Genomic DNA, 24,618 nt, shown 5'->3' with positions numbered 1-24,618 from the left:
AGGCGAAAGAGACGTGTCGTATTTGTGCCACAGCCTGGTGCTTGGGCTGCCTCATGCGCATGATCCTTTATGCATACGCCCGACAATATCACAAGTCTGGGCTTAGCCCTTCAACATGTGCTCTACACCGTGTGGCGTCGAGGAGACGGCGACGATTGGACGCGATGAATCCTTCTTTGAATGATGGCACTGCAGCATGTGTCTAATGCATACATATGTGGCATACCACAGCGCGAGCCCGATGTTCCAAATCGTGGACTTGGTGTGATGCCCACAGTCGTTTCTTCCGAAATCATGGCACGCAACATCGCTTTAGTTACCTACTTGAACAATCACCTGGGAGAGAGAAAGACAACAGGGGAAAATGGAGGCTGAGTTTAGTCGTCATGATTTATCGTACTCCGATGCCCGAATCGTGCCATGACTGTGCCACACGCGCACTGCTCGCCTGTCAGCTGGAGGCCACCATCGCAGCTGGACGTCCAGTCGAACCCATGTCATTTTACGCCACTTGCAGAAGTGTCATACCGATCACCCGAATGTACCTGGACCGATGAGCCCCAAGCTAAGTACCTAGGGGATAACCTTCCACGGTCAGACACGCTGTCAACCATTCTGTCGGGAGCAGCATCAAACATGGCCAACTATTGACGCACAACCTCCAATGCTTCTTCAGTCTCTACGCTTGCGTCGCGCTAGAGTCTCCTCGACCAGCAACGTCTCACGACGATGGAAAGGATCAAAAATGAAGAGTCCACGCAAAAAGCACGCCGGGCCTTCACCCTCAGAAGCGTAGCCCGGCGCGACACTACTACAAGATCCGACGGTGGCGGCGGAAAGGGACCCATTGGCCTCACAACCTTGTTCGAGCCCAGTGTGCCGGGTATCGCTGACTTGATCTTCGTCCATGGGTTGAACGGAGGGTCCTACAGTACCTGGACGCAAGACGATGACCCTGACAAGTTCTGGCCAGCTAAATGGCTCCCCCACGACGAAGCTTTTCAGGATGCGCGGATCCATACGTTTGGGTACAACTCGAGCTGGGCGCAGGAGAGCGTCCTGAACATCCAGGATTTTGCTTCATCTTTACTCCTTTCTTTGAAGGATTGCCCAACCATACCGAGAGAAGAATGGGTGAGTGACCTTGCTGCAACTTCCTCAAATTGAGAGCTGACGAATGCCTAACAAGGCACCACCCCTCATCTTTGTCGGGCACAGCATGGGAGGCCTGGTGGTGAAGAAAGCTTTCCTGCTCTCGAAGCAAAAACAGGATTTCGCCTCCATCTCTCAGCGCGTAAACTCTGTTTATTTTCTTGCAACTCCTCATCATGGATCCGACATGGCCGAGGTCCTCGCCCGCGTCTTCGCTATGGCTGGCGAACGTCCATTCGTCAAAGAATTGACGCGAAATTCGCCCACTATTCAGGCCATCAACAACGAGTTTCCGGAGCAGGCCAATGAGATTCGACTCTTCTCATTCTTTGAGACGAAGCCTATGAGTTACGGAATCGGAAAGAGCCTTGTTGTGGAAAAGCAAATGGCTCAGCTCAACTACGCTAATGAAACGACTGATTATCTCGACGCGAATCACCGTGACGTAGCTCGGTTTTCGTCCAAACTTGATTCTTCCTACATCAAGATCCGGAACTCTCTGGCAAAAACAATAGAGTCGTTACGAAGGGGTCGTCATGTCGCTCGTCAGCGCCGCGTCGATGACCAAAGACAGATAGTCGAGGCATTTCTGGGCGTTACCGGTAGCCCAGAAACAACACTGTCCGAGATAGCCCGCTCGTATCTGGACGGCTCGCTCTCGTGGTTCCTCGAAAAGCCCACCTATTCCCAATGGACAAAAGACCCGAACACGAGTACTCTCTGGGTACAAGGTAAGCCGGGTGCCGGCAAAACGATTCTCTCGAGCTTAGTGATCAGGGAGCGGAGGGCCAGCTTGACTGGTCAAGACTGTTGCTTCTACTTTTTCGTCCATAGCGACGTGCAGCAGTGTACGATCTCTGCATTCCTACTTTCCCTGGCGTGGCAACTCGCGACAAGCAACGAGGATGTCATGTCGGCCGTCTGTGACGCTGCAAGCCTTTGGAAAGGCCACAAGCCCGGAACGGTAGATCACAGATCCATCTGGCACCGCCTCTTCCTTGATCGGATATTCAAAACAAAACCTCGCCGCACATACCACCTTGTCGTGGATGGTCTTGACGAGTGCAAGAATCCTTCTGAACTGGTCGACCTTCTTTTTAGGGCTCAGGAGCTTTGGCCCTTCTCAATCTTCATTACGTCCAGGGCCAATTTTGGGGTTGCTCATCCCCTCGAGGCACAAAGCCATGTGATCTCAGAGCATCTCCAAGATGCTGAGATTGAAGAAGGCATTTCTCGCTTCATACAACTGAATCTGAACTCCATTCCCGACACCTCTCATGAGGCAAGGGAGAAGACGGGGCGAACCATTCTAGCCAAGTCATCGGGCTGCTTTCTTTGGGTCAAGCTTGTCTTCACTCAGCTTCAACAAGCAGATTCAAAAGCCGATGCCCAGCGGATCATCGATTCTGTACCACCAGGGATGGATGCCCTCTATCGACGCATTCTTGTCTCCATGGCAGGTGACCAGCACAGCCAACCTTTGGCCAAGGCTATCCTCAAATGGGCAGCCTACTCGTCTAGACCGTTGAGAATCGAGGAGCTTCAGTCAGCACTAGAGATAGATATCAACGACGAGATTCCGCACATGGAAAGGGTTGTCTCCAGACGTTGTGGCCATCTTGTCTACTTCGATAGTAAGATGCGTCTGCAGCCTCTCCACGCTACTGTGAAGGAATTCTTGACAGACCCAACAATTGTCTCCGATTTTGTCACACAACGCAACACAGCTCACAAATCTTTGGCTCTAACTTGCCTGAAGTATCTGTCCGGGACGCCCTGAGGCCGATGAAATTTCGTCGAAGCAGCGCTGACCAGACGCAAAGCATGGCGCTGATGGATTATGCGAGCACTGCTGTTTTCGACCACATTGCGAAATCCGGGGAATATGCTTCCGAACTCATTCAACCCTTGGCGGCGTTTTTGGCATCCTCCAATGTCCTCGCGTGGATAGAATACTTGGCTTCACAGTCGCGCTTGGGAAGACTGTTACAGGCGGGCAAAACTATATCTCGTCTTCTCAAGCAGAACGATCTCACGTCGATCACCGGACTGTCAAAAGATACAAAGACACTGGAAGGCTGGGAAACTGACCTTGTGCGCCTGGTCTCCAAGTTTGGTCGGCAACTCCGCGCTCGTCCGAGCGCCATCCGAAGCCAGATCCCCCCTTTGTGTCCTGATGACTCTATAATTCATCAGCAGTTTGTCTCAACTCGAGATCTACACATTGTGGGAATTTCGAATACAGCCTGGGATGATTGTGCTTCGGTCATCAACCAACGGCGTGGAGAGACGATCACGGCGGTTGCGAGCTCGACACGATTCCTCGTAACTGGAACCATGCTCGGCCGAGAAGCCATCATCTACGACGAATCTACCTACCAGGAGATCCGACGACTGAACATTGAAGAGCCACCAATGATAATTTCTATGAGTTCGAAGGAGAAATATTTGGCAACGGCGGGGCCGAAGTCCGTTAAGATCTGGTCTGTTGCATCATGGACTCTACTCACGTGCATCCCAACTCCGGTGCGATGCCTCTCACTTGCCTTCATTGAAGAAGACGAGCTCCTTGCCATCGCGATGACAAATAACCAGTTCGTCTTTTGGGATATTCAGGCCGACGAGATGGTTGACGGAGCCCGTTGGACGGATGCCGAGGAATCGAGGGAGGCCTACGACAGAAGATGGCCCGTCATGGCAGCAACAAGCGCCTCACAATGTCTTATGGCCATCGTGTATCGCTCGCAAGACCTCCTTGTTTGGAATTTCGAAGAACGTCGCCTCCACGATATCTACAACCGCGAATGTGGCTCACGCCTCAATGCGTCGTCGACGGTGCCAATGCGTAAATCCACGATTCTTTGCCTCGCATTCAGCGCGTCGCAGACATCGAATGCCTTGGTTGCGGGGTATTTCGATGGCGAACTGGTTTTGTATGACACGAGACTTGGTATTGTGAGAAATACTGTCCCAGCAGTCAATGCCCTATGTATGACCAGTTCCCACGACGGCCGAACATTGGCAACCGGGGACGCCGAGGGCACGATTCAGATTTTCAACCTCGAAAACATACACCGGCTTTATCGCATCACTTTCAATGCCGAATTTATTGGCGTCCGAGCTCTCGCGTTCACGGGAGACGACCTTCGTCTACTTGATATCCGTGGAAAGCAGTGCCGCGTCTGGGAGCCACGAGCACTCCTCCGACAGGAAGTTGATGATGACGACAGCGACACGCTCTCTCTATCTACAGCCACGCATGAAGTTGAGTTCACCGGTGCTATGGATATGATCTATATCACATGCATTGCGGTGATGGAACACGGGCAGTATATCCTATGTGGTAAGGACGACGGCTCGGTACAGATCTACGAATGCGCAAAGGGAGAGACTCTTCAGACACTCTTCACGCATAAGACTGCTGTCAAGCATATCAAATTTGACGAAGTTAGCAATACCATTGTCAGCTTGGACCAGTCTGGTACACTTGCTTGCTACCAGCTCGTCATGCTCAACAGATCAAAGTGGCGCATCGTGGACATTTTTGATGAACACGTCGAGGGCGCTGTTGATCAGATCCTCACAAACAGAGGCCTGTCACGCCTTCTTGTCTCATCTGGCGAGCGTCATGTGCTGTTCTCAGTAGACAAGGCATTGCACAAAGGTACGATCTCTCGAGCATTCAAGACGACTTCGGTCTCAGGCCATACCTGGAGTACTCATCCAACATCTGACGACCATGTCGTTTTGTTTTCTGCTGGACGAGCGTTCTCTTTTTCGTGGAATGATCTCAAATTATGCGAAAACGCTCTGGAAGATCTGCCCTTACTTGAAGACCTGGAACCCGAGTATGGCATGATCCTTCAAGACATCATGACGAATGCGGATAGGATTCGAGTGGCTCGCCTCCCCGGCAGCCCTTACTTTACAACTCATTGCGAGGCTCAACGACAGCTTGCACGAGATGCAGTCGAGATCCTGCTTTGGGATGGCAACCGCCTTGGGAAAGCAACAGGTCCAGGGCCGAGCCCGGCCTTGGATTCGCGACGTGAATTTGCAGCATTGTCCGACAAGGTGGACCACATCATCGGCACCTATCAGAGGCGCTTGATTTTCCTTCACTTGGATGGTTGGGTCTGGAGTGTCCCACTAGAGAATCTGGATGTCGAATCCGCCACTCACCACTTTTTCATCCCTGCTGACTGGCTCAGCCTTAATAACCGGCCTGAGCTGTGGGTGACAAGTCTCGGAGATATAATATTTCCCAAGGGCTCTGAATTAGTGATAGTGAAGCGTGGACTGGAGCTCGAACGGCCTTCGCCTTTCCCTGTTCGACCTGGCAGTGATTCGAGATTGCTGAGCAGCTCTCGAGGTCTTGTGAGCCGGGGTCAGCTCTCCTCAATAGGATCAACGCGGAACCCCCAAAGGAGAACCAGCGTTCCTGATCCAAGTGGACCGCCTGGACATGGATCACGGAAGCACAGCATGTAACTAGTTAAATTCAGGGTCGTTCTGACCATCGATGTGTTTGTGACATAGAACCTAGTTCGTTTCTTAACACTCCGATATGCAATGATGCATTCCAATCGTCTAATGAAAGCCTTCGAATCAAGAGTGTTCGGTTCCACCATGCATGCCTGGCCGGGTGTTTCTTGTTATTAGGTACTTTGGCAGCCTATCACGCATGTCAAAATGTGAGAATACTGTGTGTGGGGCGTTCACTCCGTCATCAGCAGGCTGCGAGCCAAGATAATGCTCATCCTCCAGCCTTTCCACTGACTTCCCAACTTCAACAGCACGCGAATCAACCTTTCATCATGGCAATGATGAGCAATTCTGAAAAAGAGTACAAAATGGGCCAGGAAAAAGCAGTTCCGCCACCGATCCCATACACACGCTTCTCTGTTCACAAACGTCGGTATATTGTGGCCCTTTTGGGCTACGTGACGCTTGCCTCCTCACTTACGGCAACCATCTACCTTCCTGTCATTGAACTCCTTTCGAGCGAATACAGTGCATCCATACAAGAAATCAACCTCACCATTACTCTGTACATTGTCTTCCAGGCAGTAGCGCCAGCCATATTTGCCCCGATGGCCGACTCCTTAGGTCGGAGACCCGTTCTGCTTTTCAGCTTCCTGATTTACGTCAGCGCAAGCGTCGGCCTGGCTCTGAACCGGAACAGCTACGGCGCCCTTCTTTCTCTGCGCGGCCTGCAAAGCTTAGGGGGCTCGGCCGTTCTTGGTCTCGCATACGGCGTCGTCGCAGACATGATCACGCCAGCGGAGCGCGGAAGCATGCTTGGCCCGCTCCTCGCGACGACAAACCTGGGGCCCTGTATTGGGCCCGTCTTGGGGGGGCTCGTTGCGAGGCAGACCGGGAGCTCAGTCTGGTGCTTCTGGACGCTGGCCATCTTTGGGGTCGTGGCCTTCGTTTTGATGGGCTTCACGTTGCCCGAAACGGCGAGGACGGTTGTCGGCAATGGCGCCGTACAAGCCAGGGGCATCTGGAGGACGTGGTGGGAGCTCCTGTTCGGCTGCTTACCAACTGCGACGTTGAAAGATGGGCGACAGCTGAATCCTCATACCAATGCAGGCGAGGAGCATGAACAGCAGGTGGGGGTTAACGAAGGGAAGACGGGGAAGGGAAAACTGGCCATGCCAAATCCTTTGGCGGCGCTCCGCATCGTGTTTTATAAAGACACCTGCTTGATCCTGTGGATGGCTGCCTCGGTTTACACGGTCTGGTACTGTATCCAAACATCCATACCCATCATCTTTGGTTCGCTGTACGGCTGGAACCAGCTGTATGTTGGGCTGAGCTACCTCGCCGGCGGCTCAGGGGTGATTATCGGAGGGTTCATCGGTGGACGAATGATGGATGCAAATTACAAGCACGTCGCACGTCAGGCTGGCCTCCAGACAGACCGAGTCGTCGGAGATGATGTGTATCAGTTCCCGCTGGAGAGGGCGAGATCAAGAGGGTCCATCTCGCTGTTCGTCTTCTCTGTCGCAGCACTTGTTGGGCTCGGCTGGTCTGTCGAGTATCGTGTTCATCCTGCCGTGCCTCTGGTTTTCCAGTTTTTGATCGGTGCGCAAGGCACCATCACGCACCAGGCCTTTAATGCATTACTCGTCGACATCTTCCCCGACAAGCCGAGCACTGCTGCAGCAGCCGGCAACATCACTCGGTGCGGCATGTCGGCTGCGGCCGTTGCCTGCGTCAATCCGCTGGTCAAATCGCTGGGTTATGGATGGTTCTTCACCATGATCGGGATCATCAGTGGATCTACCGGCGTCGCTGCGATCCTCGTCTTGTGCAGAAGGGGGGAACGCTGGCGAAACTTGAGAAGGCCTTCATAAATACATCTTACTCATAGCCAAGTGGCCACGTCGCTACGTACGCCTTGCTACAGAGTTTAAGATTACCCCAATCGATGCCTGTGTGTACATGGACAGACAAGAGATCATACGAGTGCGTCAGCGGTGACACTTCTAGGGCGGCGTAAACTTCTGCAACTCCTTCTCTAGTGCTGCCCAAAAGTCAGGATGGATTACCCCGCCCAACCAATAACTTCCCTGGCGGTCTTTTCCCGTCAAGAAGAAGCAGTTTCGCACTTCGACAGCTCTCTTCAATATGTGTGCATGTTGATACGCGATTTTGCCGGGCTCCGCTCGCCTCCTGTCTCCTGACACACCAGCCTTGACCACAGCGGGCGCAAAATCGATAATGTCGAAGAACTTGGCTTTCCCCCAGTTGGTCATCGATCCCATGGTCCCGCTTGCCTCGCCGAAGAGGGGGATGCTGATTTTCCTCGTGAGACGGGCATAGGCGGCACACTGGGCTGGGGTCGTCTGCTCGACAATCGACTGGCGCACCCTGAGCGCTCGGCGGCCGAGGCCCAGGCTCTTGACATCTTCGGCCGAGAATATGGTGAAGGTTTGCGTCAAGGTGTTCTGTACGTAGGCGTGGCCCGGCTTGAAGAGGCCCGGCACGCGACCTCGCAGGTCGGCCACGTTCATGACCGTATACGGGCGATTGCCGTAGATCGCGGGAAGCACGCTCATGGTCCAGGCTGTGAGAACGTCGCCTTCGCTGACAAATGGGAGCTCCTCGCCTTCGCTTGACGCCTTTAAATCGTCCCTGGCTTGCTGCAGTAGATGGGAAACGAACGACGCAGGCAGGAAGACGATCTTGCTTTGGATCAAAGGGCGGCGGGCAATGTCCCATACCACGCGCAGCACGAACCTCGCCAGCGAAAAGCCCTGGAGCAGCCTGTCTTGGAGCGCAAAGGGCTCTGTTTTCTCCTGATTCTCGTCGCCCAGGTTGTCCATGACGTCTTCTTCGGCACCGTCGAACGGAGGGATCTCGTCCTCTCGTCCGGCGAGCATGAGTGACCAGGCCTGCATAAATAACTCAGCCCCATCACGCTCGTCAGCGTGTGCGGCCACGTTAGTGCCACTATCGTCTGGTCTGTGAACGACGTGACAAGGAACGAGCACTGAGGCTCATCCAGATGGCTGAGAGCTTCCGGTGTGAGAGCCTGGTCTGATGTGGTCTCGATCTCCTGGAACTCGTTGTCCACGAGCTGCACGTACGGGTGATCGCCGGCTTTGGGAAGCCGGGCCCCAACAGGGTGCTCGTCCAGCGGCATGTCAAATATCTGATGTGTCCACCGGAAGGCGGGCCGTTCATCGGTGAACTTCTCCGGTACATGGACTTCCATCTTTCCTTTGGACTGGGCATCGGTGTGAGAGGCATGCCAAATGGAGGCACTCGGCTACGGGGATGTGTCACGTACGTTGATCCGGAGACGACCTCCAATCTTCCTCCACCCGTCCCGTTCCAACAGCTTGGCCAAGGCTAGGCGTAACTTATCGACGTCGAGAACATCTTCGAACCGCAATAACCATACGAGGTTCATCTGACGATAAAATGCTTGATCGTCCTGGCGGTGCAGCGGATATACCGTATCGGTCTCGACGATGGGCGGCGGTGTTCGCGCCGTGCAGCGTCTCCAAAGCCACGCGGCGGCGTTCATCTTGAAATGGCCTGGCTGGAAGACGTGGTATGTAGGAGGGGGCCCGGCGTTGCTATCAGACAAAATTGTCGGGGCGTCGAGGAGGGGTGGTAGAAGCCGCCCTCCAAGCAGCTGGCATGAAAGCCCTTTTTAAACATGGCAAGCTCAACCCTGGCCGTAGGCTTCGGTTTCGCATCAGACAGCTCTTGAAACCACGGCCCCGATGCAGATGATGGGACAGTTGAAGCAAGGGGGCGAGAGCAGTTAGTTGAACCTTGAGCGTGTGATTGAACCTTGAGCAACGTCGATCGCGCAGCTCTGGTCGTCTGCTGCTCCCAGCTTGCGCATCCTGTCACGAGAGGAAGCGTCAAAAGCTACAGACCAGGGTTAGCGTTGCCTGGACCCGTAGCTCGGAATGATCGGAAGGCGATGAAGTCAGTTAAGCCATAACGGCAGGTATTATAGTCAAGTTTTCGTCCCTCATCTTTACTGTCCAACACGCAACAAAGAGCTGTCAGCGGCATCCCTGCTCCTCGGTCAAGGCGACCAATAGCACCCGTGTCGGTGTGGCATCAACATGCTCCGCAGCGGTGTTCATTAAGTTTACTAGGGAATGCATAACGAGGTCCGGACTACGGAGGTTTCGTACTTTGCAACTGATGCGGAGAAATCATTATACACAATCATGAGTCTATCATCCACGCCGTGCCATCATGTCCAACCTGTGCACCGCCTGTCCTTACATTGTAGATGGTATTTTTGCTCACGACGAGCACCTTATAGATCTTCCTGCTTCTTCACATCCTCCACACAATCCTGCCATCGGATATGCCTCATATAAAGACACTCGAGCAGAGCAATCAGAGCCGTGCCGCATCCCGTCCCGATCCACAGACCGTCCAGCTTCAGGTCGGGCGCGCCGAGCTCCAGCCACATGGACAACGGCACAGCGCCGAGGTAGTTGACGAGCAAGACGATCCAGGCGGCGACGTGCTGGCGGGCGAGGCCCCTGAGCACGCCATTGCAGCCGGCCAGCAGCGCGTCGATGACCTGGAACACGGCGACGGAGAGCATCGACCGCGTGGCGATGCGCTGCACGACGTCGTCGTCCGAGAACCAGGCGCCGATCTGGCCTCGCAGCAGGAACAACAGCACGCCGTCAAAGAGGCCGAGGGCCAAGAAGACGACGGCGTACAGCGTGACGGCCCTGCGCGTGACATGGACCTGGCCGGCGCCGATGAGGTGGCCGACGCGGGTGGTGACGGCGACGCTGACGGAGAAGGGAATGTGCCACATGACGATGGACACGGTGGTGAGGATGGTCTGCGCCGCGAGGTGGTTGGTGTCGATGTAGGAGGTGCTGATCATGAGAATCTCAAAGGCCAGCCACTCGGCCAGGTTGACGGCGGTGCCGGCGGCCGAGAGGCGCACCATGGGGCCCCAGCCGCGCAGGGACGCCATGGACCAGCCGCCCCAGCACACGTGCGACCACTTGTGAAAGAAGAAGGTGTATGCCAGCAGAAGAAGCGGGCGTAGATCGTTGGCGATGGCCTGGCCGAGTGCGGCGCCCTCGACGCCCATGTCGAGCTTGATGGCTAGGAGCCAGCAGAGGACGACGTTGACTGGCGTGCAGATGACCAAGACAACCATGCCGGATCGGAAATCGCCTTGGGCCTGTAAGAAGCGTTTTCCGGCTTCGAACAGGGCGTAGCCAGGCAGCCCAATGAGACTGATCTGCAGGAAGGTGCCGGCTTTCACGGCCACGTCGTGCTGACGAACGAGGAGCGGCAGGATGGAGGGCGAGCACAGCCAAAAGGCGCCGACGGGGATCATCAGGGCAATCATGAGCAGTGTCATGCGCTGAACGTGCAGGCCGACTTCTGTCAGACGGCCGGAGCCATATGACTGGGCGCAGAGGGTGTCGAGGGCTGTAGCCATGCCCTCGTAAAATGCCAGGCCGATGATGTTCATGGTCGTGAGGCCAATGCTAGCAGCGGCGAGGCTATCGGCACCCAAGCGGCCGGCCACGACTGTTGTGATGACTGTGGAAGAGTACTGCGTCTGTCAGTTTGATGTTCGGTTGTTCGGTAGGGGATCAAGGACTGGCAGGTGAGGTACCTGCAGGAGGTATGTGGCGATAAGAGGAACGGAATAACGGAGCAGCAGGCGGCCCTCCGCTGCGAAGCTGCCCTTGCTCTTCAGCTGCAGAGGCGCTGATGTCGAGCCACCGAGGAGCGGCGCCGTCTCGCTCGGGCTTGGTATGTCATGGGCAGCCATGGCCGGCTCGGCGCGACGCTGTACAGGACTTGATGGTGGCATGCTTTGAGGTTCCGTGACGTTCAAGTTTTCCAAGGCGGTGGACAAAATTTGGGCTTGAGGTGCTCCCTTGAGGTAAACATCTGATGTTGGTGACTAAGCAGTGAATCGGCTTCACTTCATGTTGTGGACAGGCGTCTTGCCATGCTCACATGATTCGAAGACGAGTATTTTCGTGTATGGCCATGTTTGTATACGTTCAGTGCCGTCACGGTCACCAGGCATGCGAATGCGCAGTTCTTGGTAGGAGATGCCAGCCTGCATGAGTTCGCCAAACATGGGTGGTTGTATGCCAGTACTGTCAGCTAAAGATTTCTTTTCCCATTCATTCCTTTTCCTTTCGGCTGGTCAATCAGGGCAGGTCATCACTGCATCCTGAGGTACCTTGCGGTGGACCTAGAAGGGGGCCCCTTTAGCGACTTTAGCGTGTCATTTCCAGCGGTTCACACGCCATGCGGTGTCAATCCTTCGGGGCTCATTCCCACGCTCGGCTTGCCGAGAAGGTGTACTGTAAGTACCCAACCTACCTAGGTACCCAACCTACCTAGGTACCCAACCTACCTAGGTACCCAACCTACCTAGGTCTTAGGTACCTAGGTACCTAGCTGGATGCCAAGCGTCCTCTCATCCAACTGCCTCCGCAACATGTTCCCACGACATGCGCCATCGTCAAGTTGTCGGGTCTGGCGCTCGGACAACCAACAATGCTGTCGAAACTGGCTCATAAACTTCAATTCCCCGGCGGCTCGCAAGAAAAGAATGCCTCGGATCCAGAGGCACAGCTGCCGGTGCTTTGTAGCCGGCAAGTGGCACCCCAGACGACCACCGCGGACCGTGCTCGAGAAGGTCCTCGCGCCCATCGAGGCCATGCTGCGCCAGCTGCCGGCGACCACCTTGCGTGAATGCACCGTTGCCCTACCGAGCTCCGTGTACCAAATGGCCCGGAACGACGCCGTCCGCGCCGGGTGCACCACCGTCGGGTACTATTGCAGACGGCAGAAGGAGCGGTACTGGCGCGCGTTGCCCGAGCCGGCGGCCGGGTTGAAGGGGTACTGGGTCCAGCTGGGCAAGATTGACATGCACCTCCCCATAGCCTGGCCTTGTTTCGGTACTGGTGAAGGCTGGTCGTGGAGAGATGACTTTGACATATCAGATGAGGATTGTATCCTCCATGGGATGACGTCCTGGTGAGTTCGCCTGCCGACCTTGACAAGGACTACCTTGACAAGGCGTCGACTGCGGTCATCTCGAGACCACCTAAGCGTCGGCCGAGTTGAGCCGCTCAACCGGCCGGTATCGCGTTGGGACGGCGGTGAATGGGACTAAGCTGCCTGCGCCGATAGGGCTCCCCCCCAGGACTCTCCACTCTCCCCTGTTCACTCTCCCCTGTTCACTGTTCACTCTCCCCTGTTCACTGTTCACTGTTCACTGTTCACTGTTCACTGTCAGGGCGCCCGAAGTGGATCGTCGGAGTCGGCCGAGGGCCTGTGTAGGCATACGGTACGTACCGCGGCGCACTGGCACTAGACTCAGGCGAGCTCGCCGAAGCAAGAGTCATTGGATGGGTACCTACCTAGGTACCTAGGTACCTACGGCAGCATCTTCATCGGAGCTTCCTCTTGATACTCTCCTCACCAACAAAACCTCCCCTCTTTGCTCTTGCCCATTGCCTCCTCCATCACCCCTCTGCAAACCCATCCCAAAGGCCAGGTCGCCTTTGCTCTCCCTTTTGTCCGTTCCATTGACTTTTTCAAGCCGTTTCCTTCTCGTCTCTCCGTGTCCACCATGCAGGTCTCGCAACTCTCGGCTACGAGGGCGTGCCTATCCTCGACCCTACCAACCAGAGCATCATGCAACAGACTCAGCACTCCTTCATATCGTGCCCTCTCTCACCTGTCCACGTCCCGGTCGAACGTGCCGCGCCATGGTCTCACCGCACGCTCTCTGTCAGCAAGCCGCTTCTACTCCACGGCGCCCTACGCTGGTGCTCCCGGGTTGAAGGACTTCCTCCGCATCTCGGATGAAGTTGCCGACGCCATTGCCACCAACAAGCCCGTCGTCGCCCTCGAGTCCACCATCTACACACATGGTGCCCTTGGGAATGACTTGGGCCTCGAGGACATTGTTCGTCAGGGAGGCGGTATTCCCGCTGTTTGCGGTATCCTCGATGGCGTCCCCATCGTCGGCTTGACCCCCGAAGAGGTCGCTCGCATGGTAGACTCGGGCAGTGCCCGCAAGGTCTCCCGCCGTGATATTGCCTACCTGGCTGGACTTGTGAGATTCATCAGGCCTTGCCTTGCGCCATGAGCAGCTGCTGACAAGAAACTTTCAGGGTCTTGCTGGCAACAAGATTCACGGTGGTACCACCATTGCCGGCACCATGCTGCTGGCTCGCCTCGCCGGCATTCGCGTCTTCGGCACCGGTGGTCTCGGCGGCGTCCACCGTGGTGGCCACGACTCGATGGACGTCTCTGCCGATCTCACTGAGCTCGGCCGCACCCGCGTTGCCGTTGTCTCGTCTGGCTGCAAGGGCTTCCTCGACATCCCCCGGACCCTCGAGTTCCTCGAAACCCAGGGTGCGTTTGTCGCGACATTTGCCGACGGCCGCAAGGGTCCTGTCGACTTTCCAGCATTCTGGGCCCGCACGAGCGGCACCCCGAGCCCTCTCGTCGTCGAAAACGAGAAGGATGCTGCTGCCATGATCCTGGCGCAAGAGACGATGGGCATCGAGTCGGGTATGGTCTTTGCCAACCCCATCCCCGAGGAGGCCGCCGTCCCTGCCGCCGAGATGGCTGCCGTCATCGAGACGGCCGTTCGTGAGGCCAACGAGAAGGGCTTCACCGGCGCTAGGAACACGCCCTACGTCCTGACCGCCATTCGGAAGCAGACTGGCGAACGCAGCACGCTGGCCAACAAGGCTCTCGTCCGATCCAACGTCGCTCGTGCCACCACCATCGCCGTCGAGCTCTCCAAGCTGCAGAGCGGGACACCCAGCCTCACCGCGGCGTAAGTGTGCCTGGTCCGCTCAACGTTCAAGGAAGCAAGTCATGATATGTCAGAATCTGAAATCTGACGGTAGATAGACCAACATCAAGCAACTTCGTATCCGGAATAGACAAACCTTCACCACCCAAGCAAACTACTCCAGCCTCTGTTGGCACTGTGCCAACCAAAGTAGACATACTCGTCGCTGGCTCCGTCGCCCTCGACCTCGGCTGTGACTACGCTCCCACCACCAAATCCACTAACCCCTCCCCGAAGCTCGAGACATCCAACCCGGCTGCCATCAGTCAGTCCATCGGCGGTGTCGGGCACAACGTTGCCCTCGCTGCGCACCGTGCCACAAAATCCTGCCTCGTCCGCCTCTGTAGTCTTGTTGGCGCCGACGCTGCCGGCGATACGGTGCTTGCTGCCCTTGCTGCTGAGGGCCTCGACACCTCTGCCATCCGCCAGCTCCCGGCACCGCACCGCACGGCGCAATACGTCGCCGTCAACGACGCCTCAAAGAACCTCGTTCTCGCCATGGCCGACATGGATATTCTCTCAGCCAATGCCGTCCCCCCCTCCCAATGGCGCGCCGCCGTCAAGGCGGCCTCTCCCTCGTGGCTCGTTGTCGACGCGAACTGGGCGCCGCGTGATATCCACGCCTGGCTCGCCGCCGGCCGCGCATCCCATGCCAAGATTGCCTATGAGCCTGTCTCCACCGCCAAATCCACAGGCCTCTTCCCTTCAGACACAGAGCTTGACGTCTTCCCTCATGCTGCCGTCGACCTTGCGTCCCCAAACACGTACGAGCTCGAGGCCATGTGGACCGCCGCGCGCGAGAACGGACACCTCGCGACGCAGGGCTGGTGGAAGGTCGTCGACGCTTTCGGCCTCCTCGGCGCCCGCGATGCCTTTGTGCGTCTCGTCGGCGTCGAGCTCGCGGATGCGGGCGTACCGGTGCAAGCCGTGCAGCTCCTTCCGTACATCCCGACCGTCGTGACGAAGCTCGGCGCCAAGGGCTGCCTGCTGACGACGATCCTGGGCCGGGATGACCCGCGTCTGAGTGATCCCCGGGAGGAGAAGTACATTCTCTCGCGGTCGAAGAATGGGAACCCGCATGTCGGAGGCGTGTACATGCGCATGTTCCCTGCCGCGGAGAGGGTGGATGAAATTGTCTCTGTCAACGGCGTTGGCGATACATTCTTGGGCGTCATGGTCGCGGGTCTGGCCATGGGCGGACGCGTCGAGGGATTGATCGGCGTGGCGCAGGAGGGTGCTGTCTTGACGCTGAAGAGTCGCGAGGCGGTCAGCCCGGAGCTGGGCAGCCTGGAGGAGAGCTTGAAGGATGCTGTCGACCTGTCGAGGGCGTGAGGAAGCTTGAGGGTTGAAATATCATTGGCGTTTGGGCATGGGGTGAAACTTGGCAAGCCGCGTTGAGGAACGGCACCATCTGATTGAATGGAGATCTCCAGATAAGTCATAGAGATGCATACAGGGACGAAGAGAAACGGTCTCGAAATGATAGATTGAATTTCCATATATATATATATATGTACTGGTTTACCATACAGTCGATATGCTCATGTATGAAAATCGCCAAACGGACTCTGGCATCCAGTCGGTTGGAATCTTGATGCCAAGACCGTATATTTTACCCCTTCCAATGATGCTACTTTGATGAACGAGGCCCAGATCGTGCTGGGCACCAGTCGCCTCCGCAAACCACCCTGCTCTCCATTGGTTACGCCTGTATTCATGAATTCGTCATTCGAGCGTCCATGTCGCGCTCGCCTCGTGGTAGCAGTCTCCTCCGACCCCTGCCACTTGTATTCGACGTGACGATGTATCGCGTTCTCCCACCGTCTCGTTTTGCGTGCCGATGCATGTCGTCCCCGTGTTAGTAAAGGACTGACAGGTAGACCTAGCCAGGCTGCTAAAACGGTAGTCAGTGCGATGAGCCCAGGGGCTCGGAGACGGCAACCCATCAGCATGGCTCCGATGCTCCTCTCCGCAGAGCGCGCCTGACATGGCGAGAAGAGCAGTCGCGTCACATGAGATCGCCCTGCTTCTGCATGTCACGATGCCGAAATCCACAATCTCGGGTCTGGTCTCAGACAGCAGCCTCGACTCCCCAGCAGTCCCGCCCCGCAGGACAAGTTCACGACGCAGTGGTTCGTGGGCCGTCAACAGACCGTCCCGCCGCCGCCAGCCCGCCGCCCTACGCCAGCTCAGCAACCCCCGCCTCAACCAAGGCCCTGGCGCTCGACCACCGCAGGATCAGCACGTCGCCAAAGCGGGCGTCAATGGCGTCGTCCGAGTCGGTGCCGCGGCCCTCGACCGTGGCGTCGCGCAGCAGGCGCACAAAGACGGCGGCGTCGAGGTCGGGCCCGTCCATCATGCTCGTCATGCCGGCCGTGTCGTTGAGGTTCTGCAGCTGCGGCGGGAAGCTCGAGAGGAAGGACGAGAGGTAGTGGTCGTGCAGCAGGGCCTGGTGGCGGGTTGCGTAGGCGAGCTCCGTCGGCGAGAGGCGCGCGCGCAGCGGCGGGCTGGCGAGGTAGTAGAGCGTGTGCTTGTCGATCTGGGGTGCTGGTTAGCTTCTCGCGCTGACTGGGGCGTGGCAATGTTCATCTTTCTTCCAAGGTTACCTTGGCGATCCGCGCGCGGATGTAGCTTCGCACGAGAAACTTGAAGCGCTCGAGCTCCGTCTGGATGACAATGAGAGCAAAGTTGGTCTTGGGGTCCATGTCGCCCGTCATGTCCTCAATGGTCTCGATCTGGCGGGCGATGCGAGCGTTGACGCGCTCAAACAGGTTGTCGGGTGGCCATCTGCGACGCGTCCAGTTAGCCTTGCGCAGACGTGGGCAATACGAGGGCACGGGTTTTCGCCCAGAAGGAAGGACGCACTCGAGCAGCTCGGGGGCAGAGCGTTCGGCGATCCAGGCGCGCGTGAGGGCTTGCAGGTCGCGGGTGTCCGGGGGGGTGGAGGCCGTCGTCGGGTCGACCTGCTGGAGGATGTCGTCGATATCCATGACGGGGGAGGTCGTTGGGAGGTGAAATTGCGGGGAATGACTCAGCGTCGTATCATGACATGGTCGGTCGGGGGGTTGTCGTCGTCTTGGGGGAGAAGGGAGGCGGTGATGGCAGGAAGGGGCGGTAGGAAATGCGCCGCGCATGCAAGGAGAGACTTGAGATGGGGAGGTTTGGCAGTTGGAGGTCGAGATCAACATGGACATGGTGGGGCACGTCGAGGGGTCCCTCTGCCCCGCGTTCTGGCATCTCAGCTGCCAGCGTACATGGCTAACGCTATCGATGCTCAGCACAGCGTCAATTGAAACGCCCATTGAAAGATATCATGGCGGCAATGTTTTCTCGTGCTCTGTTAGAACAGTTTTGGCTTTTTAACCTTTGAGTCAAAGCCCACGTCACACGCATGGGAAAGTCCGCTTGATCATCATTCATTACAAGTCCAGATCTCCCTAGCAATGAAGAGCCAGATCTACAGTGTCATAGCTGACACAGTTTTCCCTCTACCGAAATGCGCCAGAACCCCATGCCGCGCATCTCTACAGATCAAACAGCTCCTTCAGCTGGCGCGCCGTGTCGTCGGGACTGACGACCGTGTGGCCAACGGTGCGCTCCGACTCGAAAATCTCATAGTCGTTGCCGCCCTTGGCCGTCTTGTCGCCAAAGAAGTGAATGGTCGTGTACTCGATGCCGCCGGGCTTGCGCGCCTCGTCGTCGAGGTGCTTGAGGCAGTACGTCTTGTCCCAGCCCTGGGGGAAGACGTCGAACGACAGCTGGCCGCCGATGGAGTAGGTGAGGCCGAGGTGGGCGAAGCGCTCGCGCAGCTTGTCGATGAAGGCGGCGCGGATGCCGTGGATCTTGTCGTACGCCTCAAAGTCGGCGCGCTCCTGGGCCGAGGCGTTGCGGCCGACCGGCGACACGTTGACCATGCCGTTGCGGAACTCGACAAAGGTGCCGCGCTTGACGGGGATGTCGAGGTCGGCGACGTAGTGCAGGATGAAGTTGACGAGCTCCTTGTACTGGTCGTTGCCGATCCACTGCAGGAAGCTGTTGGCGGGCAGGGCGGCGCCGAGCTTGTACGCGACGAGGCCGTTCTCGGCAAAGTTGAAGTCGAACATGGAGGTGACGGGGGTGCGCGAGGGGTCGCCGAGCTGTTCCTGCTGCTTGCGTAGGTCGGAGCCGCCGACGGTGCCGATGGCGACCTTTGTGCGGAGCTTCGAGAGGAGGGTCGTCAACTCGGGAGTGATTGCCTGCGAGACACACAGACGTCGTTAGCAAAATCCGATCAAGATCATAGTCCACGAACAAAACAGGATTCCCGGGGCATACCAGGCGAGATGGCGTCAGGGTGCCATCAACGTCGAAGAGGCAGATGGTGTTCTTGATGGGTCGATCCTCGAGGGGAGGGAAGTCCGCAGTGGCCGTGGCCGTGGCTGTCGTCGAGTCCATTGTGATGGCTGGTGATCGGGGGTCGAATCTGGCAGAGAGCGAGTGTCGGTACTGTATCTATCAGGGAGTGGATTGTGCCACGAACCGCGATGAGAGAGGTTCGCTGGTCTCGATGCAGGGGCGGTCAAGGAGAAAAAGAAGGACGAGAAGGTTAAGGAGAGCTGCAGCTACCCCGCGCCCACTTATACTCGGCTTAGTCTTTTGGAAACACAAGCTACGAACCTCCTTCTCCAGCAACGTGGGCGCATCTGAAATCGAATCATCACATCACAATTAGTACCCGGGCAGATGACGCTCTTAGACGCGCTACGTGTTCTTTTCTTCTCCAGCTCGTATTGACCGTCACCGCGTCCTTCAATCTGGCCAGCTGTCACAATTGGAACGCACTCTGTGACCCTGGCTAGTGCGGCCATCTTGATCCTCCCTAGGGACCTAAGGTAGGTAGCTAAGGTAGGCAGACACGTCGAGCATTTGGATAGCAGCGCCACAACCACAAACGGGATGAAGCCAATGCTAATTGAAACACGACGCGTATCCTCCAGATGCCAAAGAGGCACTTCGCAGCTTTTCAAGTGTCAATTGACTGCACCAGAGTCTGGCGGAGCTCCCCTTTCGGACTCTCCGCCGAAAACGACCCCTCATTGCCCCTCACTGAAGCGGAACAGGGAGGCTCTTCAGGGGCTCTTCAGGGGCTCTTCAGGGGCTCTTCAGGGGCTCTTCAGCCCGCGGGGTAGCTAACATGGTGGGGGAACCTGACGACCTCCATTTGAGACGAGAGCCTGGGCAAACTCGAGCGAAGTACACGAGCTGGCTGGCGAACGGGCAATACCGATTTGTCACAACCCTCAATATTGCACCTCACATCATGCTTCGAACAGTATGTCACATGATCAATGCTGAGACTAACCGTCATTTCTCATTTTCTTCTCGGCCACTACGCGGTCCACGCATCTGCCTAGCTTTGGTTCGAAACGTGTTTGGTCGCAATTCCCTAAATTTCCTCCGACGTCTCGAAATCGTGCAAGCTAGTCTGTCGTGGCTGCCCAAATATGCTTGTCCAAGTATATAGCTACACAATCCCACATCGTTGTTCGAGCACGCCAACGATACTGTTCCTTTGAACCGGGGCTATGCGGCCAAGAAACCCATGATATCATCAGCGCATCACCCGTAGAACCTCTTCACGACTTGAACTTCGCTCTCTTTGCTATAGGGTCATGCCGCAAAATCGGTGACCAGCAGTGATCCCAGCATTTGGTGGTTGGTAGGCCCAGCCTGGTCTTCCAAGACCAATGCTGGAACAGGTAGTTACTGCACAGAATGCACAGCAATCGAACGCGATGAAACTAGGTCATCAAAGTAGCATGAAACTCAAGCTAGAAGAAGCAGTCACCCGAGGTTGACGACCGACGGAAGAGTATGAAACAACGCTATGCGATAATGACGGAGAAAGCATGCGCTCCTGCACCGACGGAAGAGTATGAAACAACGCTATGCGATAATGACGGAGAAAGCATGCGCTCCTGCAACCAGGTATCAATGTCCCGAACCAAAAAGACCGCTCTCAATGCATTTTCAATGCACACATGGGAAGAAAGAGCTATCCAAGTCAACGCCCCCGTGCTCACGACCACCCTGTCAAAGACACCTCCGTCCAAACGCCTGTCGTCTCAACAACGAGATTGATCGCGGTGCCCGTCGCCCAAAGTGCAATCAGCCCATAGCCAATCTTCCGGGACAAGATCCACTTGTTCATGGGCACAACGATGAGCAAGAGAAGTAACGTGATGAGTAGTGTGATGGCAGAGATCATGAGAGTGCCATCAATGCGAATCTTGTACGGCTTGTACCGGAATGGCTTGTCAGGATGTTTTTTCAGCCTGTGTTTGGCAGCTTGTGTCATCATCCAGGCACCGCCGCAGCCAATACCCAGGAGAATGTTGAGCATAGGACCCCCAAAACAAGCGGATCTGAATGCCATTGTCAGCGATGAAAAACAGAATTGGAGTTACGTCACTTACAGTGCCATGACTGGGTATCCGAGACGGGCGACAGTAATGTCCGCGATGAGATCGCCGACGCTGTTGCCAGCCGCAAAGACGGTGAGGCCGAGAAGTGCTTCGGATATGCCCAGAATAACACCAACAGCCTTGAGTACGCCGACGACTTCTCCGGCGATTGTGGAGATCCATGCAATACTGATGATGAAACCAAGGAAGCAAAGCAGAAAGTGGTATTTCGGCTTCCGGTCAGGACTCGTTGTGAGAAGCAAGATGCCGAGCAAGATGGTCGACCCAAGCAATGAGATGAGGGTCATCCTGACAAGAACCTTGCCAGGCTGCTCGAGTTCGTCGTACATGTTTGCCCACAGGATCGCAACAGAGAATAGAGGCCCGGTAAACAGCTGAAGAGCAACGAGCCATCGATTCCAACCGCCGTTGAGCTCTTCGTCCACGATGGTGCCCAGGTCGCTTTCTGGTGACGGATCGGCCGGGGCGTGCTTAACAACCGGCGGAAACGGGAGCCCTTCGCTAGGGCGATGCCCATCCACCATAGACCGCGTAGCCCCGGGTGAGTGAACGGCGATGAGTGCCGGCGACATCATCGGAGAGGACCTCGCAGTGTTGGAGCGAGACCTGGACCGCGAGTTCCTCCGGTACCGTTGCCACTCAGTCTCCTGCTCAATCGGAATGCTATTTTCGGCAATTATGGGCGGTGTTTGGTGTCCCGATGCAGCACGGGACGGGCCACCAATCGGCTCATCGTCCAGATCAACTGGACCATCTGTTTCCGAGACTGGTAGGGTAATAACTAGCAGTAGGATACTGGGCACAGATATCATGCTGACCAGTTTATCCCAATGCGACTTCTCGCTCCATCCCTGGAGCGTGGGAAAGAGAGTCGCATGCACCACTTCGGGCGGCGGCAGAACTGCATAAGGCCACCATTTCACCGGCCTCGTATTAGGAATCACAGGTAACGGTGGTATCGGTGCTTCCAAGCGGGCGATGCCAGGCGGCGGGAGAAAGTATTCTGACCTGTCGTTCTGTGGGTTGGGTGTTAAAACCATAGGAGAATCCGTGAAGAAGGCAGGGAAGGGCGAAGTCGGGGAAGATCGCTCGCTGAGACTAGGACCAGGGCTAGGAATAACCAGCTGGGGCAATCGCGGTGTGAGCCTGGTGCCGGATGGTTCGCCAGTTGCATCAGTTCGTGGGGCGCCGGGATCGATAGGAGGTGGTGCGAGATTGCCTCCGATCTGGTAAGCAGGCGAAGGGCTTCTATTCCTCCCCTGCCCAGCGGGCGTGGATGCGCCGCTGGTACTTTGCGGTAACTCCTGTAAGGGCGGTGGAAGGTTGAATGAAGGCGGCACAGCGCCAGTCGACAAGGCGCGGTTCCTGTTGACGGCTTCACCTTGGCCAAGCGCAACGCTATGTCGTGGAGAATCCGGTTGCAAGCCGGCAGTAGATATGTTGTCACTCTGGACTCCATCAATGCGGTGCTCAGAGTCTGAGTACGCTCGCGTGTGGCCGTGGCTGCGGATGGGTCCCATTCTAAGATTGCTCTCCTTTTGCAATTGAGCGAGAGCCGACCGGAACTCTAGGGCGCCGACCAGACTGGGTCGAATGGGTGTAATGGTCGTGCTCCGTCTGCCTCGCGGTCGAAGGACCCGCATACTGCTCGCCATCTCAGCAGCAACCTGCCGGCCTCTAGCACCATCGTCATCCTCTTCATTGGATACTTCATCCACGTCGGTCTCCTCGCCCTCGACTTGAATGCGCGGGCCGGCTTCGAGAGCACTGATATCGGCATGACTGGCCCTGCGAGGTCGTCCGCCGCCGCCGGCATCATGATCGTCCGGGTCGTCGCGGTAAGGTTCATCGGCCAGCTCATCGTTGGCGTGACCGAGGCTGCCATAGACATGGGTCCTTGCTGCATGATCCCTTGCTAGTCTTCGCTTGCGCCTGTTGGAGTACCAATGCCAGGTGACGACGGTGAAGACGTAGAAGATGTAGTAGACAATCATGACGATGCACTCCCAAAGGTGCAAATGGCCGTCGGCAAGAAAGCACATGGTAAAGATGACGGCGACGATGAAGAAACATATGTCTCGAACATAGGTCCTCCTACCAACCTTGAACTCTCTGACAAGTGCCATGGAGCCCGCGACGACCGCCGTGATGAAGCTGGCGGCGCCAATGAGCTCTCCGACTGCCATGCTAGCACTGTTAGAGCCCATGGCAGCAAAGGTGCTGAAGACATCGGGGGAGCCATTGCCCAGCGCGAGAAAGGTCACGCCAGCCAAGCTCTGGCTCAGACCAAGAATGTTTGAAATGGTGCTGAGGTTGACACTGAAGAAGTCGCTGGCGGCAATGCCAATGGTGGTGAAGAGCATGCCGAGCCAGGCCACAAGAATCATGAACGCAATGCCGTGGTTGTGGTGAAGGTCGCAATAGTACAGCGTCAGGTAGGAAAGGAGGCCAGCCTCGTCATCTTGGCAATTGGCCTTGACGAAGGCGCATTGATTGACGGCATTGCGAACCTCTCGGCATTCTGGAGTGGCGCTGGGGCTCCTGGCGAACAGTAGCGAAGGGTCGTGGCCTTCGGTGAGCGAGTCGCGCAGGCCAATGCGCCGATTGTACCGAGTCGCGACAAGTGAGTAGGCCGCGAAGCAGCTGAGGAAGAGAACGGTGGTGTAGAAGGGTCGCAAGCTGATGTTGCTCCCTGGCGGGAGCCTAATCTTGGGTTTGGGGGCACCCATCGTCTGACGTCGTCGTCGGGGTTAAGAAGAAGGTGTGGCGGCTGTGTCCTGCATCGTGTGGAGAGGTGCGGCTTGTGGAAAGCTTACCGGCGGGTCGGCAAGTAGTGAATACAGTAAGTGATAAGTAATGGCGGAGCAGCCAGTAAGGGAATTGAAGACAGGTCTGGGCACCCGAGAAAAAGGACAAATGTTGTGGCACCTCAGGCTGAAGATTTGCTGCAGCGAACGATGAGAATGGGTGGAGTGGTAGTTGTAGCCACCAACTTGGAAATGAGACTCATGGCGTCTGGGGGACCCTCCCTTAACTCGGTGCCTGGGTCTGATTTGGTTTGGCTTGGTGTGGTGGCGGTTGGTGGTTCAGTCGTGGTCTGTCCGCAGCAGATCGATCGTCTGTGGCCAGACATGACATGACATGTTTGGAGGCAGCCGGGACTCGATGCGGTGCCACCTCCAGAAAGAACGACCCGCGCCGGGCTCGCGCGCGCACTTACCACAGGTTGCGCCTTCTCTTTCCCAGTTGCACCTTCTGCGTCCCGTCACAGAACAGAGTTTCCTTGGCCCGGATATTCCTGCCCAGAAACCCGGTAGTGTGGAGCATGCGGGGCATCCATCTGTTCACCACTTGGCAAACTGTGGCTTTACCTTCCTTGCCTTGGCACAGCTTTCCCTCTGAGACGCGTGCGACGGGTGATGACGGACGTGGCAGCCTGAAGCCTCGGAAGGTGCGATAAGATAAGCGCGATTGCCACGCGACAGAAGACACGTGCAGAGAGTATGTGAACGCCTTGTATTTCAGGCTTCAAGACATTGTTTACTTTCTCCACAGTAGAGCACCGCTCCAAACACGACCCCGGCGACGTGGATGCGACTGTACAAACAACCCGATGAGGCTTCGCAATTGCGGTCAACCACG

The 24,618-nt window shown here is 56.6% G+C and overlaps 8 protein-coding genes across 8 annotated transcripts; 3 read left to right on the top strand and 5 right to left on the bottom strand.

Annotated features, from left to right (window-relative positions):
* Positions 1 to 729: 729 nt before the first annotated feature.
* Positions 730 to 5,643, top strand: VDAG_04149 (NACHT and WD domain-containing protein; the record flags this gene model as incomplete). The annotated part of the gene is made up of 4 exons (XM_009650596.1): positions 730 to 1,134; positions 1,271 to 2,786; positions 2,912 to 4,816; positions 4,970 to 5,643. 4 exons carry the CDS (start codon positions 730 to 732, stop codon positions 5,641 to 5,643), a joined length of 4,500 nt encoding a protein of 1,499 aa, XP_009648891.1.
* A 1,637-nt stretch (positions 5,644 to 7,280) lies between these two features.
* Positions 7,281 to 9,193, bottom strand: VDAG_04148 (uncharacterized protein; the record flags this gene model as incomplete). Its single annotated transcript, XM_009650595.1, has 4 exons — positions 7,281 to 7,495; positions 7,850 to 8,555; positions 8,615 to 8,890; positions 8,954 to 9,193. 4 exons carry the CDS (start codon positions 9,191 to 9,193, stop codon positions 7,281 to 7,283), a joined length of 1,437 nt encoding a protein of 478 aa, XP_009648890.1.
* Positions 9,194 to 9,949: 756 nt separating this feature from the next.
* On the bottom strand, positions 9,950 to 11,767 carry VDAG_04147 (uncharacterized protein; the record flags this gene model as incomplete). The annotated part of the gene is made up of 3 exons (XM_009650594.1): positions 9,950 to 11,233; positions 11,291 to 11,571; positions 11,641 to 11,767. 3 exons carry the CDS (start codon positions 11,765 to 11,767, stop codon positions 9,950 to 9,952), a joined length of 1,692 nt encoding a protein of 563 aa, XP_009648889.1.
* Positions 11,768 to 12,192: 425 nt separating this feature from the next.
* Positions 12,193 to 12,749, top strand: VDAG_04146 (uncharacterized protein; the record flags this gene model as incomplete). The annotated part of the gene is made up of 3 exons (XM_009650593.1): positions 12,193 to 12,276; positions 12,332 to 12,650; positions 12,718 to 12,749. 3 exons carry the CDS (start codon positions 12,193 to 12,195, stop codon positions 12,747 to 12,749), a joined length of 435 nt encoding a protein of 144 aa, XP_009648888.1.
* Positions 12,750 to 13,273: 524 nt separating this feature from the next.
* Positions 13,274 to 15,844, top strand: VDAG_04145 (IdgA domain-containing protein; the record flags this gene model as incomplete). Its single annotated transcript, XM_009650592.1, has 3 exons — positions 13,274 to 13,762; positions 13,821 to 14,494; positions 14,572 to 15,844. 3 exons carry the CDS (start codon positions 13,274 to 13,276, stop codon positions 15,842 to 15,844), a joined length of 2,436 nt encoding a protein of 811 aa, XP_009648887.1.
* Positions 15,845 to 16,691: 847 nt separating this feature from the next.
* On the bottom strand, positions 16,692 to 17,502 carry VDAG_04144 (DNA replication complex GINS protein SLD5; the record flags this gene model as incomplete). Its single annotated transcript, XM_009650591.1, has 3 exons — positions 16,692 to 17,051; positions 17,119 to 17,299; positions 17,378 to 17,502. 3 exons carry the CDS (start codon positions 17,500 to 17,502, stop codon positions 16,692 to 16,694), a joined length of 666 nt encoding a protein of 221 aa, XP_009648886.1.
* A 534-nt stretch (positions 17,503 to 18,036) lies between these two features.
* VDAG_04143 (phosphomannomutase) lies at positions 18,037 to 18,946 on the bottom strand (the record flags this gene model as incomplete). The annotated part of the gene is made up of 2 exons (XM_009650590.1): positions 18,037 to 18,747; positions 18,827 to 18,946. The coding sequence occupies 2 exons, from the start codon at positions 18,944 to 18,946 to the stop codon at positions 18,037 to 18,039; spliced, it is 831 nt and encodes a 276-aa protein (XP_009648885.1).
* A 1,430-nt stretch (positions 18,947 to 20,376) lies between these two features.
* Positions 20,377 to 23,942, bottom strand: VDAG_04142 (sodium/calcium exchanger protein; the record flags this gene model as incomplete). The annotated part of the gene is made up of 3 exons (XM_009650589.1): positions 20,968 to 23,942; positions 20,607 to 20,916; positions 20,377 to 20,469 (listed from the first exon to the last, which is right to left on the bottom strand). Exons 1-3 carry the CDS (start codon positions 23,703 to 23,705, stop codon positions 20,377 to 20,379), a joined length of 3,141 nt encoding a protein of 1,046 aa, XP_009648884.1. The 5' UTR covers positions 23,706 to 23,942.
* Positions 23,943 to 24,618: the final 676 nt, after the last annotated feature.

This window comes from Verticillium dahliae, genomic scaffold, assembly GCF_000150675.1.
Source record: "Verticillium dahliae VdLs.17 supercont1.7 genomic scaffold, whole genome shotgun sequence".
Classification (NCBI taxonomy): domain Eukaryota; kingdom Fungi; phylum Ascomycota; class Sordariomycetes; order Glomerellales; family Plectosphaerellaceae; genus Verticillium; species Verticillium dahliae.
The sequence above is the reverse complement of the archived record's forward strand: the minus strand, read 5'-3'. Positions and strand labels throughout refer to the sequence as shown.